General features: G+C 42.5%; 1 protein-coding gene across 1 annotated transcript in view; it reads right to left on the minus strand.

The window, feature by feature from the left end:
• The window catches only part of TMC1 (transmembrane channel like 1), a 114744-nt gene that overhangs the window by 63316 nt on the left and 33085 nt on the right, over nucleotides 1-18343 (minus strand). Inside the window, exons 5-6 of the mRNA XM_019518229.1 lie at nucleotides 2887-2977; nucleotides 1679-1760 (exon numbers count right to left, since the gene is read on the minus strand). Of these exons, the coding sequence (XP_019373774.1) occupies nucleotides 1679-1760; nucleotides 2887-2977 (173 nt within the window). The remainder of the gene's footprint in view (nucleotides 1-1678; nucleotides 1761-2886; nucleotides 2978-18343) is intronic.

Below are 18343 nucleotides of genomic sequence, written 5' to 3' on the forward strand. Positions count from 1 at the left end.
AGCTAGACTTCCCCAAAACCCTAACTGAAACTATGTAATATTGAAACTGTTTATTTGTCTCTCTCTTGTATGGCTATTATTACTGGTATCATCATAAGTTCATATACCTGGCAGTAAATAACTTTTATGGTCAAGCTGGTAGTTATACTTTCTCTCTGAACCTCACCTACTTTTTCTTCCCCTTAACCTCCCCATTTGTTCTGCAGCAATGCTTCTTTTACCTAAGCCAAAGATCCCTGTAATGCCCAAACCCACAGTGGGGTCTGCTCATCAAGGGGATTACTACTAGGACCATTGTGACAAGAGATTGGGATGTGCTGAGTTTTGAGGCGCATGAAGGTATCAGCTGAAAGTGCTGATCGGACCCAGCCTGCTCAGACATACTCTGTTAGCATGTGTGTATGTGTGTATCTAACTGCATTTATTATTGTCCTGCTGAAATAAAGGATGAACTGAGTTTAAGGCACACGAAGCTGTCAGCCCATCAATGCTGAATAGCCCCGCCTGACTCAGATGTGCTCTGTTAAATCATTTGCTTGTGTCTGACTGCATTTATTGCTGGCCTGGTTAACTGAGTTCAAGGCATGAGTGTGTTAGCCTGTCAATGCTAAATAACCGGACCTGGCTCAGGCATGTCCTGTTGATCTGTGTGTGTATGTGCGTATATGTATTTGACTGATTTGGTGGTTGGAGGAATCCAGCCCCATTGAAACTGAGTCCTGCAAGATAGCTCCATTGGGGGTGAAGACTTGCAGAAGGGAGAGATACAGCACCATATAGAAATACAAGTAACACAAGCAGCACATTGATAGAATTACAGAGACCCCCCAGAAACGTACCCCTAATAAATGAACACACCCCAAAGTGATGGGCAAATCTGGTAACAGTTCTCATTTCCATTATGTTCATTGCCTTTCGACTTTTTCTGTATACCTTTTTCTCTGTTGCAAAAGACATGACAGGCACATCTAAATTAGACATTTACTGTGCAGTTGACTAATTAACTGTGCAGTAAACACCTCAGCATCTACACGTATGCCCCTATTAGGGCACACTAAACTAATAAGTTCCATAGTTACAGGGGTGTAGGTGGTCTGCCTAAGTTCCATAGCAGCTTTTTGTGTGCAACAACACATGTGTAGATACTGAGCAACTGGCTGGGACACAAGGGTGCTTCAGTGTGGGGGCTGCTTGCTGACTAGCCCTGTGCTAAAGTACCTTTGCCCCAGCCAGCACCTCCACAGCACATTAAACCTGGTCAGAGCAGCCCCAGGCTGGTAGACTGATCCCCAGGGACCCTTGCCAGCCAGAGCTGCTTCGACCCAGCTTAATGTGCCACAGTCCAGGTGCACATGTAAACCGCATGCCCATGGGAGCAATATACTGCAGAGCAAGCATTTCCACAGTTTATTGCTGCACATTAATGGAACAAGTAGATGCTCCTGACTTCCTTTAAAGGAAGGAATGTTTTTAGAATGTTGCTGTGACCTTCGCAATGATTCACAAAACTAGTATCAGTGTTCTATAGCCACAATGGAAATCTTTTTGATTCATAAACAATTGCAACAAAGAGTCCATTTTTCCTTCAGGGAATAATGGAAAGCCATCTTAGAAGTCTGTGAGATCTTCTTGGTACAACTGTGAATAGCTAATTTTATTATTTTCCATGATAACTTACTTTCAATCTCCTTGATTTTAAATTCCCATGGTATGCAGGCAGTTTTAAAATTCTCAAAATCTCGCTGAAATTTCAACCATTTCTGGAAAGAACAATAACGTAAGTTGCAGTGTTTTTGGTCATCTCATGTACATCCTCAGCCATTCTTCTGACAGCCAGCACAACATTGAAAAACCCATTTTGTTAAATCATCTTGTAAAATTTACCATTGTTTTTATTTGTAAAATGTGTCCACAAACTAGTATTTTTCTTAAACATTATTTCAGAATTGTTTCTGACAATTCAGTTTGCTACATGTTGGGCATATCTACACAAGATGCTACTTCACAGCAGCAGGGAGCTACTATGCAGTTGCTCATTGCTACCACACAGTAGCATTGCCAGGCACTAACCATGTGGCAATGATACTGTGCAGTGGGAAAAAACCGTGCAGCGACAGTACTGCACAGTAATGTTGGTTCCTGCACAGTCATTTGCTACTTGCTCATGGATAGGCATTAGCAAGTACCAAATGACTGCGAAGTAACAACTGTGCAGTCCACTGCTTGTGTAGATGTAGCTGTGTTGTTCAGAATTCCAGAAGTGGAATTCAAGCTCTGTAGCTTCACTGCAAATTGGGTTGACTGGTATTAATCTCTTTTACTGGATTGAATAACTATAACTCTTATAGACATTGTTTACATGCATATTTTAATGTGCATACTCTAGAAAAATAATCCTAATAAAACATGAATGTACACATCTGAGGAATATGAAGTCTAAGTAGAAAGAAATGGGCTGATACTTATTTTTAAATAATCTTTCTACTGAAGAGCCCAGAGAGAATCTATGTATAGGGAGGTAAGAATCTCTGCCTGTCCAATATGTGCAACTCCAATTGACAGGGAGAAAGGCCAGTTCTAAGTCTTTACAATGAGATGGACCCAAAGCCCATTGAAGTCAGTGGTTTTGGAACAGGCCCAAGATGGGTGAAGCCAATCTTAATAACATGAGGATCTACCTCTTTTGGAAACATTCACAGATGATAGATCCCAATCAGAAGGTATAGTTTTGAGTAAAAAAATCCATCCAGGGATAGTTTGGCACAAAAGAACCAAAAATGCACATGAAAAACTGGACAGTAATTGTAAGAATGTAGCTACAGTCATAATCTGTTGTAGTAGTCTACTGTTGTACATTATACAAAATGAATCACATAAAATCCTTACCTTCATCATCATTACTTTGTATGCATAAAATTTTTTTCCTTTTCCTTTTCCAAGAGCACCCTCAAATTTTTCAACAAAAAGTTGAGCTTCCCTAAGAAATAAAGGTAACAAAGACAGGTGATGTTATGGTAGAATAGAAAACGTCTTCATTACTTCATGATTTGAAGTCTGCCTTGTTACTCAGCAATGGATTCTTATATATCCCTTTTTCCTTAATATTATGGTTAGAAAATGCTCTCTGAGTTTGTATCCCCCAGGTCTTTGTTGTGTAAAGTCCAAACAGAAAAAGCAACTTGAAACTAGTCTAACTTAGCTGTGTTTTGCAGAATTTATCTGTACTTAATTCCTGCCAATGTTGTCCATCATGTTTTTGAATATTTACAGCCATGGTGAGTTATCTTGTAATCTAACCTATTCCCCAGCTTTTCTTACTCTTAAGAACTATTTATTTTCATTCAGGGCATTTCTCCTTATCAATCTAATCCCTGGAACTCTGGAAATTTTTTTATCTCTCATTTTAGTTGCTACTGTTAAGATATAGGGAACCATGGTTACAGTTTATCCATATCTGTTCTTTTCTAGACTACACAAATTGTACACCCTCAGAACCTCCACATGTATCTTATCTTACTGTACAGCTCCTGAACCATTTTCTCATAATTGCAGCTTCAATTGGCCCCATAAGATTAGAATCTGCTTGCTAAAGATATTAAACAATTCCTCATGAGATGGAGAGAGTAAAAATAATCCTTAAATTGTTTTAAAAGTTTGTATAATGTCAGCACCTTGATTTCATCTGATCATTTTAATCATCATTTACTAGAGTTTCCTACATGTCATTTATTCTCATTTGTGAACATGGACTCCAAGTTATCAGTGTTTGAAAAGAGACATTGTACTGAAAACTGATACTTGCCCTAGCTACCAAGTGACTGGCCCAAATCATAGAAATACTTATTGAGGTCCAAAATTTTCAAATTGGTATTAAAAAAATATAATACTACAGAGCAACTTGCACATTAAGTGTAATTGCCTATACAGAATCATAGAAAAATAAGGCTGAAAAAGACCTCAGAGATCACTTAATCTTGAGGTGGGCAAGATACAGCCTGTGGGCCAGATCCAGGCCACAGAGGGACTTTGACCAGCCCATGGCAAGTTCCTCGGTCCTGCTTGGCCCAGGTGCTATCCATGGCACACATCCCGCTACCCCAGGGTGTGCAGTGGGACTGAGGCGGCTTCTTTCCATTGCTGCCGCCAGCCCTAGCTCATGGAGACGGATAGGGACCCATACACACAGCCCCAATCCCAGCCTGTGCACTTGTCCTTGTTTAATTTTATTTTATTAATTTCAGAACATTTATCCAGGTTATCAAGGTCATTTTGAACGCTAATCCAGAGGGTCTGAAACTTCCAGGGTGTCTGAAAATCCACCCAGCTTGGAGTCATCTACAAATAGGCTAAGTGTACTCTCAGTTCCATCCCCTAAATCATTAGCGAAGATATTATACCAGGGATGGGCAATTATGTAGACCCACAGACCACATAGGGAGTTTTGCCGAGCTGTCAAGGGCTAGCTCAGCACCCCACTCCCTGTGCAACAATTCACCAATACTTCCTATGTGGGATGGGGTGGACAGAGAGCAGTGTTTAGGTGTGGGATGGGCAGATGAGGCCAGGATCACTGGGTGGGGTGGCAGAGCAGTGGTAGCGTTGGACTAGGGCTGGAGCAGAACCATGATCTGCTACCAGCACATCCCTGCAACAGGTGTCAGATCCACAGGCGGAGGTGTACAGGGAGCAGATTGCGGCTCTGCCCTGGCCCCAGACCCACACTGTCACCAACCCAAGACCCCAGCCCTGGCCTCAGACAGCCTCATCCCATCCACCTGGATGCCTTGCATGCCCTAGGCAGGGTATGCAATACATCCAGATGGATGTATTGCATGCTCCCAGATGATCTCCATGCAGACCCCATTATCACAGGGTAGTGAGAGCACAGGGCTTGGGAAGAGCTGCCCCCATGTCCCTGCCAGCAGAACAGGGGCTCTGTCCCCACCACACAATCCCAGGGTCTCCGTGGGGATGAGGCAGGAGCCGTGAGGGTAGGGTGCTTGGCCAGGTGGGTGAAGCATCCAGAGCCAGGGCCAGGATCTTGGAGCAGTGACAGTGTAGGGCTGGGGCCGGTGCCAGGGCCAGATCCACAACAGAGTTGTGATCTGCTCCCTGCACGCTCCTGGCCACAGGACCTGTGCCCATCACAAGGCTTGCAAGCAGCAGATTGTAGAGCCCAGATCATAAGTCCTTCATTGGAGTTAAATTGGTCAGGCATGACTTGCTCTTGAGGAAGCTATGCTGCCTTTTCCTGATCATCATGTTCTTCTCCAGGTTCTTAGGAATCGATTGCTTAATAACCTGCTCCATGATCTTTCCAGGTATCAAAATCAGACTGACCAGCCTGTAATTCTCTAGATCCTTCTTCTTCCCTTTCCTAAAGACGGGTGCTGTGTTTGCTCTTTTCCAGTCATTTGGGACCTCACCTGAATTCCATGAGTAGTCTAAGATGCATTCTGTCTGGCCCTGCTGACTTGAAAGCACCTACTTCTTCCTTTAAGTAATCCCTAACATATTCTGTCATTCTAAATAGCTAATCTCTTCACCCCTCCTTGCTGCTAAATTCCCTCCTCAGCTGACAGCTGACCTTATTTAAGAAGACTGAAGCAAAAGAGGCATTAAATACTTCAGTCTTCTCTGTGTTCTCTGTTACTAGATTGCCTTTGTGTTCAATAAGGAACCAGCCATTTTCTTGGTCTTCCTATTTGGATAATAGTAAACAGCTGGAAAAAAATCAGTTTGTTAGGTGGTAAAATTCCTTTCAAGAAGTTGTGCAGATAGGCTTACTAAGTCCCTCATTGGAGTTACACTTTATGAACAGATCTGTTGCCTATATGTTTAATAAGCAAACAAAAATATTACATGGTGTCAAAGCTAAAATTAATTTTATTTAAAGAGAATACAGTTAACCACTTTTGGCATAACCTAAAATTAACTTTCAAACTCTGTTGAAAAATACTGTGCATTTTTAATGATTGCAAATGCTCAGGAACAGTCTAGTTCCTACCTCTATGTTGCAACCTAGTGAAGATCTTTCCAATTAAATCATTTTCTGAGACTAAGCAGGGCCCAACTACTACCCCTGGGTTTGAATCTCTTGACACATTTTCAAAGTACAGATCCTCTTTCTCACACCACCTATCAAGACACTATGATCTGACTGGCAAGAACATGAGATTAATGCCGACTTTTCAGTTTAGCATTCCCTTTTCCAGAGTTCCATCTTGTTGGCATTCTCGTTTACAGTTCATTTCTTCAAAGACATAAACCATGCAGATGGTTCCAAATGCAACATCTGTGCACTTTGGACAGAACAGGAAATGTACAAGTCCAGGGAAAAAAGGAGAAAAAATACCCAATTCCCTATTCATCGCTTGGGCATGTTCTCCAGGAACTGGGTCAGTGTCTTTTCAGGTTTCCGAGTCCCGTCTCCAGATTCTTTTCTGAATCTGGAAATCTATTTAATCTCTCTCTCCTCCAGCCAGCCTGATTTGACTTTTGCATGTCCTGTTGACAGAGACACCCCCTCTCCCTACTAAAGTCTACACCTGAGTCTGCCAGGCTCTTTAGGTTTTAAGGCCAAATTCTGAGACCCAATCATTTTTTTATGCTTTTTCTCACTTCTTTCAATTAAAGAAAACTGGTTTTCCAAGCTTCAGTCAATGCATCGTACTAAGGTCTTTACATGTGAATGGCTTGACCAAAAAGTTCTGGAGACTATCAAGGTTTAAAGTCTGTAGTCTGGGAGATACATGACAGCCCTAACCACCACATGGTAGATTCCACCGATGAAGAGGGATCCAGTAATACATCCATTGCATAAAATCAATCAGAATTCATAACTGTACATGTACACTTTCCTCAAATCATCACACACTGTTTCTTCACTTCAGATGAAAGACTGCCACTTACTGAATTGCTATCAACACCACTTCCTATAGCACCAGATGACTCCTGAAGGTGTTACATCCTTGACGGGGCCTAACTTACGAAAGATCTATAGAAATCACAGCCTACAGTGGCATAGCTAAAACCTATGCTTTCAGCTTTCTTTTTAGTTTAATTTACTGTTTTCAACTATCAAGTTTTTAAAAAGAAAAACAAAAGAAGATTACAAAGATAAATGGATAAAATTCAAGTAAAAGTTGTATGTAGTGCCATTAAACTGTGAAAAAAAATCTGATGTATACTAATACATAATACACTAATAGCTGAGTACACAATTTCTCCACAAATTTCTATTTCTATTATAAACTTAAAGTTGGTCCCAGCTAAGCTAAGAAAAATAAATTATTTTCCATGGGCAAAATTATAAAGTTATTTATTATAGGCTATACATGCAAATTCTCACTCAACTACAAGGATATAAAGTATGCATGTTTATTCAAAATGCCATAGCAGTCTCATAACATGTCTTTTGCATTAACACAAGAATATTATTTTCTCCTTCCTTTTTGGGTCCCAGATTCTTTGGCCAGGATACACTGAAAAACAGTTTTTAAAGCTATTCATTTAGTTTGGTAGCCTACAAGCTTTTCTGTGAGTATCTGTAACAGTTGTGTAGTGCCCTGTGAGTCTTTGTCTTCTGGCTGCAATGCTACTATTAAAGTGTTCTGAAGGCAGCATCGGTGCAGTTTCCCCCTCTCATTTGGCTTTCACACTATGCACAACTTGTTTATAGGCCCTTCTTCCTCTCCATATTGCTCCGGTGTCTGATGATAGCTAGTACATGGTACCATAATGCCTTACCTGTATACCAGTAATTTTATCTGTTTTTCATTTCATCTAAACTTTCACCTAGCTGATCAGATTTGATGAAATTTGTTATGATTACACAAATACATCAAATGATTTGTCAATTATGAAGGCTAATTAAGCCTAGGCATTTATGTATGCGATCAACTGATTTATACACACCCTCTATAATTAGAATGTAGTATCATTAAAAGTCTGTATACAAATGTAGGGATATGATTTCCAGGGCCATGCAAAATTTCAGCAGCCATTTCATTTCAGAGGTGTTTTGGCCTGTTTCGGCGCCCAAAACACTGAATCCGAAATTAAACAGAAGGCTCCAAAACATCTCCAAAATGAAAAGGAACTATCCAAAATGTTTTAGATGTTTTGCAATGTTTTTGGAGGCAGGCTAGAGGAGAAACAGAAATTCAGGAGAGAGAGGAAAGAGGGGCTGAAGGACTGCTCTGATATTGACATCTGTAGCTGGCCAGTGTCTGCGATCTGTCCCTGAGGTCCCTTCCAATCCCAGTGCTCTGGTGGAGGGACTGAGAAAGAACATATAAGGCTGTCTGTAAACTGCTCTCTGCCTTTTGTGAGATCTGTCTCTTGCAGCATGAGCAGCAAAGCACAGCATCTGAAGGGTCTAGTCTGGTAGCAGAAGGTAGTCTGTTGCTACCAAGTTGTAGCCATCCACTAGCCAATCCTTTCCTACTTACCCTTGCCTACCATCCCTATTGTTAATCCCTTTCAAATATTTCTTCCCAAAAAATCCTGTTATTTATTCTTGTTAATTTTTTCACCCCAAACAAAAAGAAAGCTGTGCTTTGCCTGGCAGTGTTGCATCACTGTACAAGAAAGCACTACACAGACACGCATTTTCCAGCACACCAAACATGAAATATGCTGGAAAGGCCGGTGCCAGGTCTTCTGGCAGGGGAATGAGAGGGGGAAGAGGGAAAGCTGTATGTCTCCCCCCACACTTAGATGCACCCTCTTTTCTACTAGGCATGAGGCTTCTGCTGCTAGTGGCAACAAGGAGGTGGGAGCAGTGGCTGCACCTGCCCCACCTCCACTAACACCGGCAATAATAATAACCCCTAGCACCACCAGCATGACAAGCACCAGCATGACAGTCTCCTCCATGCCAATTTCAGTTCCCAGCCTGAGCCTTCCATTGCCAGAGGAGGAGCTGGATCTGGAACCAGGGATGCTCAGTGCCATAGCCAGAGAAGTTCTGGGGAAGGAGAGGGAATCTGAGTTTGTGCCCCTCAAAGTTCCCCTAGAGCCAGGTCTCCTTCTCCAGAAAGCACCTTGGAGGAGGTTGAGGTTGTGGAAGCAAGTTGCTCAGCTGAGTTAGCTCCTCCTGTTATGCCTCTGCCTGCTGAGGAGAGGGATAAGGCAGGATCCCCACCCGCACCCCAGAAGCAAGGGGGTAGTGTAGTGTGGTATCATTTTGAGGTGGCAAATGATTCCACATATGCTATCTGCCTGCACTGCTGATGCAAGACCAGCTGGGGCAAGGACGAGAAACACTTCAGCACCACAGGGATGCTGATGCACTTCAGGGGGCACCACCCCCTTGCCCTTGCTCCTCCTCAGCATGACACCAGTGGGAACATGCCCAAAGGGAATTCCCCCTCTTGCTGCAAAGCCCCCATCCCCCAGAATCAGAGGCAGGCCACCCTGGGCCAGTGAGGGAAAGCGGGGCACATTCCACAGGTGAGCAAGGTCACCCAGAGCATTATGGAGCACTTTACCTCATACATTTAGTGAAGTGAAGTATAAGACCACCTGGGTCAGGGTGGAGATAATGTCTACCTCTCCCTCACAGGGCACTAGTGTGATCAGTCAGGCTGTTGGTGGGCTCTTCATCAAGCGGAGGTGATGGATGAGTCCCACACAGCAACAGAGATCATGGGGGCCATGAACTGCATGGTGCAGAGGCAGTTTGTTGGACAGGGCAAGCTCACTCATGGGTTCATGGTCACCAACAACAGAGTCAATATGGTCAAGGCAGTGCATGATGTCAACTTTGTTGGCATCCACTGTGTGGCACACAAGTTCTGCCTTATAGTCAGGGATGCCTTGGAGGGGGACAGGGCTCCCGGTGAGGATGCCATTACAACCTGCCAGTTTATTTCAAAATGCAGGAAGGTGGCTGGCTACTTCCACCAGAGCATCAAGGTGGGCAAGATGCTGCAGGACAAACAGGCAGAGCTGAGCATCCTGCAGCAGAAAATCATGCAGGATGTGGAGACTCGGTGGAACTCTACATACCTGATGCTCAAAAGGCTGGTTGAGCAACAGAAGGCCATCCATGAGATGGCCTTGCTTGGGAAGATTGGGATCAGTGGCCCCCTTAACAAAAGAGAGTAGGATACCATCTCCCAGATCTTGGTGATCCGCAGGCCATTCCTTGAGGCCACTGAGAGCCTCAGGACTGGTGATGCCCTCCTTAGCCAAGTGATCTCCATAGTGAGGGAACTTAAAAAGCAAATGGAGAAGTTCCAGGGGATCGATGTTCCTGGCTGGGGCAAGCCACTGCCACCAGAATTTCAGGAACTGGTGAAGTGGCTGAAGGAGGCCATCAAGGAAGGCTGAATCCATTGCGGTTCAGTATGGTCCACGTGCCATTGCCCATGTGTGACCCGAGGGTGAAGAGGAGCATGTGCACCAGCAAAACCCTGGATCACTGGACAGAGATGCTGGTGAACAGAGTCAGGGAGGCTGAAGGGCAGATGCGAGGAGACGTGAAAGAAGGGGGACCAGTGTCCTGTTCCAGCACTCCATCCACCAGCCAGCCTCCTCCACCACAGGTGCTGCCAATGTGGGCCAAGGGCATGGCTTCTATGTTGGGGCCGAAAGGCACCAGACCCCAGCATTGGGCAGGTAGCATCAAGGTCTCAGTGGCTACCTATCTCACCGAGGACATGGAGCCACTGCTCTTTGACCCCTTTACCTACTGAGCAAGCCTGCAGCCACATGTGGCAGGATCTGGCCATAGTTTCCTGGGAACACCTGTCCACCAACCAGTGTTCTGAGTGAGAAGGCATTCAGCCTTGTTGAGACACCCCACTACACCTCTATGGATCCCGGTTTGGTGGAGCAGCTAGTATTTCTCAAGGTGAACCTCCCTCTGCTGGGGTTCCCCAAGCTCTACATGCAAATGGAGTGAGTGTTACCCTCTTCACTCCATCTGCACCTATTTCCTTTTTAAAATTCTTTTAATGCACCGCTTTCAGAGCTGAAGGCGGCACTCACTGTATCACCAGCCAGCAGGGGAAGAATATCTCACTGCTGAGCTCTCATGCCAGGACAAACTTGGAAGTATGAGTTGGGGCTATGGGGGAAGGAGGAGGTCCCAGGTCCTGGGCATGACCTAAAACTGCACCCTGCTAGGGTCGGGGCTAGGGTCGGGAGGCCTGGTGGGACTTCTGGGACCATGGCAGCCCCCAAGAAATGCCAGGACTGCAAACCTCCCTGGTGAAAGGTGGGTAGGAGGCATCTTATAACCTCCAGCCACCACATGCACACACAGTCCTGGCTAGGGAAAGCCCAGACCTGTAAGATCTTTGAGAGGCCTGAGGCTTGCTGGTTTCAATGGAGTTGAGCTTAGCTGCCTGGGATGCCATCTGCAAGGCATTGGCCACAGTGTAGGGAAGGTATGGAGCTGTGGAATGGATGTCACCCCTAGACATCAGGGGCCTAAATGGAGAGCTTCCTGCTTAACATCTGAACATGCATAACATCTGAATCAATTTTCCATCAAGGCATGGCAGGAGAAAAAGGGGCAGATGGTTGGCCCAGAAACAAGTGGGTGGACAGAGATCTAACTGGCACCAGGAAGGGCCCCTGTTACAGGCTACCATCCCTGCTAATTTCATCCCCCTCTGCCTACATACATACACAAGTGACACGAATTTTGCTTTCAGGACCTTCAGATGCAGTTTCACAGAACCCCCTGCATCTATATCCATGAAACATGGCAGGATTCATGACCTTAGAAGGGGCTACCATCTCTGCAATTTTCATCTGAGCCAGGCCAGAAATGGCAAAAGTCATAGGCATTTTAATGATTCCCCATTATAGCCTATGGCCAGTCACCAAAACAGCGATGAAACTCCAAAACAGATTTGGCCAAATTGAAACAGAACAGCGATCCAAAACACCAAAATGAATCACTGTCCCTCCAAAATGGCCGAATCTAAAACTAAATTGACACATAGCCATTTCGCACAGCCCTAATGATTTCACATCTGTTTACTTATAGATGGGCATGTGATTTGTAAAAACTGGTCCCTAGTGAACTCAGAGCACACTAAACTCCATTTACTACAGCTGATTGCTGTTCTTTTTAGATACATTGCAGCTTTTTATTTAACATTTCCACTCTAGTTACAAACTACTTACAGTGTGGCCTGCACTTTACTAAAGCTCCACAGCATGTTTAGTACTAAAGTATCTGGTTGTCATGATCTAACTACTATTGCAACTTCTGAGGAACCTAAATATAGTATTTATAACTCACCATTCCTATTAAAGGAGTACTCAGAAGCTCCACACTTCTTGCACAGCAAATAAAAGGAAAGTCATGAAATGCGGTCCTACTATGTAGATGAAAGAAATGTATTTCTATTCAGTACCTGGATTAGAGTGAAAATCTATTTTATGTGTCAAAAAGTCATATTTGATGCCTTCCCCTTTGGTGTACAGCAAATTTTCGGTTATAGCTAATTTTTAAAGAGTTTTTTTTATACTTGCTGCAGCCTTAGAAAAACTGAATGAATAGCACACTCATAAAAGGGACCCCCGACACATGCAAACCTAGAGAGAAGCTATTATGTGCTATATGGCAGCCCAGACATTAGCACCATCCCTGAATATTTGCATGATTAACTTAAAGACCTTATTTAATTGATAGTTAAGTGCAAATCTCAATAACAATTTGGTTCCATGAAAAATTCTCACTGGAGATTTTAACAAAATATATGAAAAGCAAATCTAGTGCTGGAGCAGAGCATGAAAGTGGGCCTGTGGGTAATGAGGCAGTTATATGCAAGGAACTAATAAGGAATGCCTAAGTCCCAGATGATGCTGCAGCCATCAGACAGCTACCACAGAGTGCTTTCTTCTTCCTCTTGCTTATGGCCTTATCCCTCAGAGACTCCCTCAGAGAGTCACTCTAGTAGTTTTGTATCAGGACATATTCACGGAGTTAAAGTGGGTTACTTCTAATTTATCCTCCTGTGATACAGAATATGGCTCTCAGTGATGTTCAGGTCAGGGGGATTTTTTTTCTCTATTGCTTCCTAAAATTTCTGTGCCATGACTCTGAAAATTCACAAAAACTAAGGAAACCCATCCAGGAAACCCAGCCCTGTCCTGTACATATTTGTGTATGAATCACATTATCATGTGCAAAATATGTTATGAAATCCTACTCACCTTAGTCTTCAGCCTTGAGAGCTCACTCTAAGATCTTTATTTATATATCACTGAAGACTCTGCCCACACCCACCCTCTTTGTGTTAAAGAAAGTTAGAAGGAAAAGAAGTCCTATTACTGCACCAATTTCAATTGCACCTTCTTACACATTTAGGAAAAATCTTTAAGAAAAAGGAGGAGGGGAATTCTATATGCAGCAATCTCATTGCTGCAACGTCACTAAGAGGAGGAAGTGTCAAAGACAACACAGAAAGACAAAACCAAGCTTTGTAATCACTGGTATCATGTGTTTATAGGTAAATTATCTATATCACAAGATAGGCCAAGGTAACCCTTTAGCTAACTGTGAAAGCTTCGTTAAATTCAGAGAAACCTTATTAATCTAATTACCAACACAAGAAACTAATGCATGTTTCATGGGGCCAGGCATTATTGTCCTGAAGTAACCCAAGTTAAATATTAATCCATGGTATGGGGTTGCAGCTTCCAAAGTGCTAGATATATGGTACTTAGGGCACTTCAGCATTGCAAGGCAGAGGATGAATTACAGCTCTAAGAGGTTACTGCTAATGAATAGGATTCAAGTGGATTGTTCACATTTTTCAGTAACAGTTCAGGAAGGTTTCAGTCACCAAGATCTAAAAACTCATTAAAAAGAAATGTCCTATTAATATTGAACACCTTGGACTTCTCCAAGTCTTAAAAAGATTGGCTAAACATTGACAGCAACACAATTGTTGCCAAGTGGCAGTTCACTTGAAAAACTGACTTAGCACCAATAATGAGTAAATTAGAGTGTGATTTAATACCCAACTAAGTTCAGAGACTGCCAGTGAGTTCATCGTAACAATGTGCAGACACACTAAGCTATGAGGATAATACCAGAAAAGGAAATCCTTTCTTTGTCTCACAGAGAATAAAAGCATGTGATATGTGATTTGCTTTGTTTTTGTCATGCTACATTTACAGAATATTCATTTATAACAGACCTCTTTTTTCTGGCTATTCTGGATTCTTTAATAATGCAACTGGAGAAAAGCACACAGAAAAGAATTTAAATACACAAGACTATACACCCTTGGCTAATCAGAGTATACACCCTTGGCTAATTCCACCCCAGTCTGATTTAGGAAATCATCCACTAAAAAAATGCTCAGGTGTTTGTAGCGAAAGATATGGTCCTGTTCTTACTAGTCAGAATGAGTGTTGCCATTAATTTCAACAGAGGCAAGTAGAAGGCCTGTCAATCCCAACACTAGTAGCTGGGATTCATTTATGTGGCATGATGCTGATAACAGCTTGAACATTTTCTCACTTTTTCCTATTTTATAGGAGTCGGATTTGTTTCAAGATTCCTCCCTCCTACATCCACTCAGAAATTCTCTCATGATTTTCTTTTTTTTTTTATTTGAAGCTACTTTGTGAAGAATAAATGCTTGATTTAGGTCTGCCATCTTCTTCATATGTTTGTTGTTAAACTATAATCTTACTGGCCTTATGCAGTTTTAAGTTTGTGGAAAGATTAAACAAGACAGAATTATCATTACAGGGCAAACTACCATGTGCCCCTATATAGCTGCCCAATATATGGTAATGTAAGAGGTTTTGATAGTAGAGATATACTACACAGAAGTTTATGGCCCCTACGGATTTACACTGCAGACTTCACATAACTAAAATGTAATTGATAACCTGCAATGAGAATTAGACCTGTATTTCAAAACCAAATAGAATAACCCTATTATTAAATGCCCCCTTTTGCCCAACCCCATTCTCTCCTTTCTCCACAGGACCCAAAAAACAAACTTGGGAAACTAGGGGACCAGGGTAGATTAACATACATGCATCAGATCATCAGCTGTGGTAAATGCGTGTGCTTTTCATTGGAGCTACACTGACATGCAGCAGATGAAGGTTTAGCTTGTAATTTTTCCCTTTAGGATCACCTTCCAGTACTTAGTGGTGCTCCTTCCACTTCATAGTGCACTAGCCTGAGAATGTGGAGAATCTTACAGACTTACAGCATTTGGTTTAACTCTCACATGGTTAACAAAACACAGGATTCTCCTTGTTGGCTAAGCTGACACGTTTCTAAGGCACTAAACTCATCTGAAGTCAATAGTAAACATCTTGGAATAACAGCATAGTATCACATGAAACACCATCCTTCCTTAATTCAGTTACACATAGTGCAGAGAATATTGCCTTTTGCGAGGTAATTGAGAGCAGTGATTAGACATACCAGAGGTTAGATTATCCCTTAAAGAAGAAAAGCCTGTGTGAGTAGGGAATCAATGGAGGTAAATTGGCAAGGGACAGATCATTTCTTCAGAGGGAGAAATTTTGCCCTCAGATATAATGAGGTTCCCAAATTGCAAAATGGACCTTGCTCACAACCCAGAACATCTATTTGTTATGTGGTTGGTTGAGATGCGCATACTTAATCTGGTTCACACACATGATCCCATCCTTCATTTGTAGCCTTCCCAGTCTCTTTCCAGAATTTCAAAGGTCTGAAGACTGGACATTAATAACTTAAACTTGCACATTATCAAAGAGTGTCTGTGGATGGCTCTTCTCTATATAGTCACACAATACTGAGAGGCCAGATGAGGCGATGTGAAATCCATGGTTCAGGGTACTGGGAAGTAAATTAGGAATGAAAGCTGGTATGGTATTTTCCACAAAACAGTCAGTTACCCAAGCAATGCTATTAGAAATGGCATTTCAGCCTATGAAGTTTGTCCCTTGTGGACTTAAGCTAGGCATTAATGTAAGTGTAACCTAATTTTTCTATGCAGATTCTAGTTCTGCATCTGCACTGTCAACATTAAAAAAATTACAGTTTGCACATTTTCAAAAGAAAGCTAAAGAGTAACTTAAAAATACTTCACTACAAAAGAGAATGAAGTTCTTCGCAATATAATATTAGAGCAGGGCAGGAATTGATACTTCCATCCTACAAAACGTTTCAAGATTTCAAAACATTTTCCCAGCCCAAATTGGGACAAAAAGTCAAAATGTCAAAACTTTTTCTGATCTTTAGAATGAATAGACTGGAATGGAAATTCTCCCCTGAGCCATGGACTAAGGAAAGAGCTTTGAAAGCTAGGGTGGAATATTCTCTGTAAGCTATTCGTTAGGAATCAGTAAATTGGTCTATATTGATATGAACACTTTTTAAGTTGGCATAAAAATGTCTCCATGCTACATTTTTCAGTAAACAATACTGATTGATTCCTAAATGTACAGAGTTAAACAAATTCAAAATCTGTAGTGCCCCACACTTTTACTGGAGTAAATGGGACATGAATTTCAGAGTTTTTAAGACACTTATGAAAATAAGCTCTAGAAAATATCAGTATTTTGTACCTAATAACTGCTTTGACAACTCCTACTCATCTATCTAGTCAGCTAAATGTGGATTGAGATGCCTTATTATGCCTATGTCTGAAAATCTGACCCAGTTTATTGGATCTTAGTTAATCTTTTTTTCTGGGTTTTTTTTAAATTTTGGCTGTATACTTGATTGTCTGTTTTGGTCTTCTGAGCTGTGCTATGCATGAATTTCTATATATAACAGTGGCAAGCTCAAAAAGGATTGTCGGATACAAATGGTAACTATTTTGGGAATCATATTTGATAGAGACACGGTAACATATATAATTATTCAGTTTATTAAAAATAGATTTCACTATAAAGAAACTGTTCTGAAGAACTGTCATTTCTACTTTACACAGAGATTTTTCTGGAGAAAGTAAGCTATTAAAATACTTTGAGGCCTACTTCAAAAAAAGCTGTGAAAGCCTATAGGCACAGGCAGAAGTAACATTTTTTTCCCTGATCTGGCCCTGAAAGCACTCTACAGCTGTGACCAAACATAGGTGCATACCTGCAGAGTGCTTTAAAGGGGCCCAGTCCCATAACAATCTGAACACTTGTTACATGAGGGTTCAGATGAAAACACTCCAAAGTAGAGTGCTTTCATTAGAGTGTCTAAATGGAAGGGGGGGAAAGGAATGGAGGAAGGGGCTTGGAGGGGGGAGGGGTAGGGCTAAGGGCAGACTCACAGGTGCTCCAAGTTGCAGCTGAATCCCCCAACCCCCAGGACCCTACAGAAAATGTCTGTTGGTCCGGGGATTGCTGTAACTCATAGTGCATCCTGTGAAGTGCTGTGAGTTATAGCAGGGAGCTGCATTTCTGTCTAAACCTTATAAAAAACTATTGTTATGATTATGCAAAATACCCAAAGAAAATATGTATATACTCACAGTTATTTTAGTACCTAAAATGTAATGTATGCCTAGACCAGGGGTGGGCAAAATGTGGCCCATGGGCTGGATGTGGCCCACCAGGCCATTCTATTCAGCCTGCGGGGCCCCTAAAAAATTTAGAAAATTAGTATTTATCTGCCCCTGGCTGCTTGTCATGCCATGGCTTTCCAAAAGTCAGTAAGCAGCATTCCACCCAAAATAATTGCCCACCCCTGGCCTAGTTTCTCAGCATGGATTTTAGAAACGTAGTTATTAACTTTAAAATTCATTTAAATCTAAAATTGTGATTAAACTAATTAACTTTTAAATAAAATTGTGTACCATACTAAATGAATCACTTTGCAAAAAAGTGACATCATCACTAAATTTGCCTCCATTTTCCTGAGCAGGGACCAGATCAGCAGGGACCAGATCAGGCCCCAGGGGAGGCGCACCAAGGCTATGGGTTAGGGAGGATCTAGTCAGGGAACTTCTGGAGGGACGGGATGTATTTAAATCAACTGGTCCAGACGATCTCCGCCCCAGAGTGCCGAGGGAATTAGCTGAGGTCATTGCGGCACCCCTGGCTGTATTAGCACTCATGGTGCTCTGGTGTGGTGCCAGAGGACTGGAAGAGGGCCAACGTGGTTCCCATCTTCAAAAAAGGGAGGAAGAAGGACCCAGGGAACTATAGGCCAGTTAGTCTTACCTCGATCCTAGGTAAGCTTTTTGAGAGAATTATTCTGGCACATGTCCACGAGGGGCCAGCAGGGGAGATTATGCTTCAGGGAAACCAAAACGGGTTCATTAGAGGCAGGTCCTGTCAGACCAACATGGTGGCCTTCTATGACCAGGTCACCAAATCATTAGATGCAGGGGTAGCAGTGGACATAGTCTTTCTGGACTTT

Source organism: Gavialis gangeticus, unplaced genomic scaffold (assembly GCF_001723915.1).
Source record: "Gavialis gangeticus isolate Ggan-Ray unplaced genomic scaffold, GavGan_comp1, whole genome shotgun sequence".
NCBI lineage: Eukaryota > Metazoa > Chordata > Crocodylia > Gavialidae > Gavialis > Gavialis gangeticus.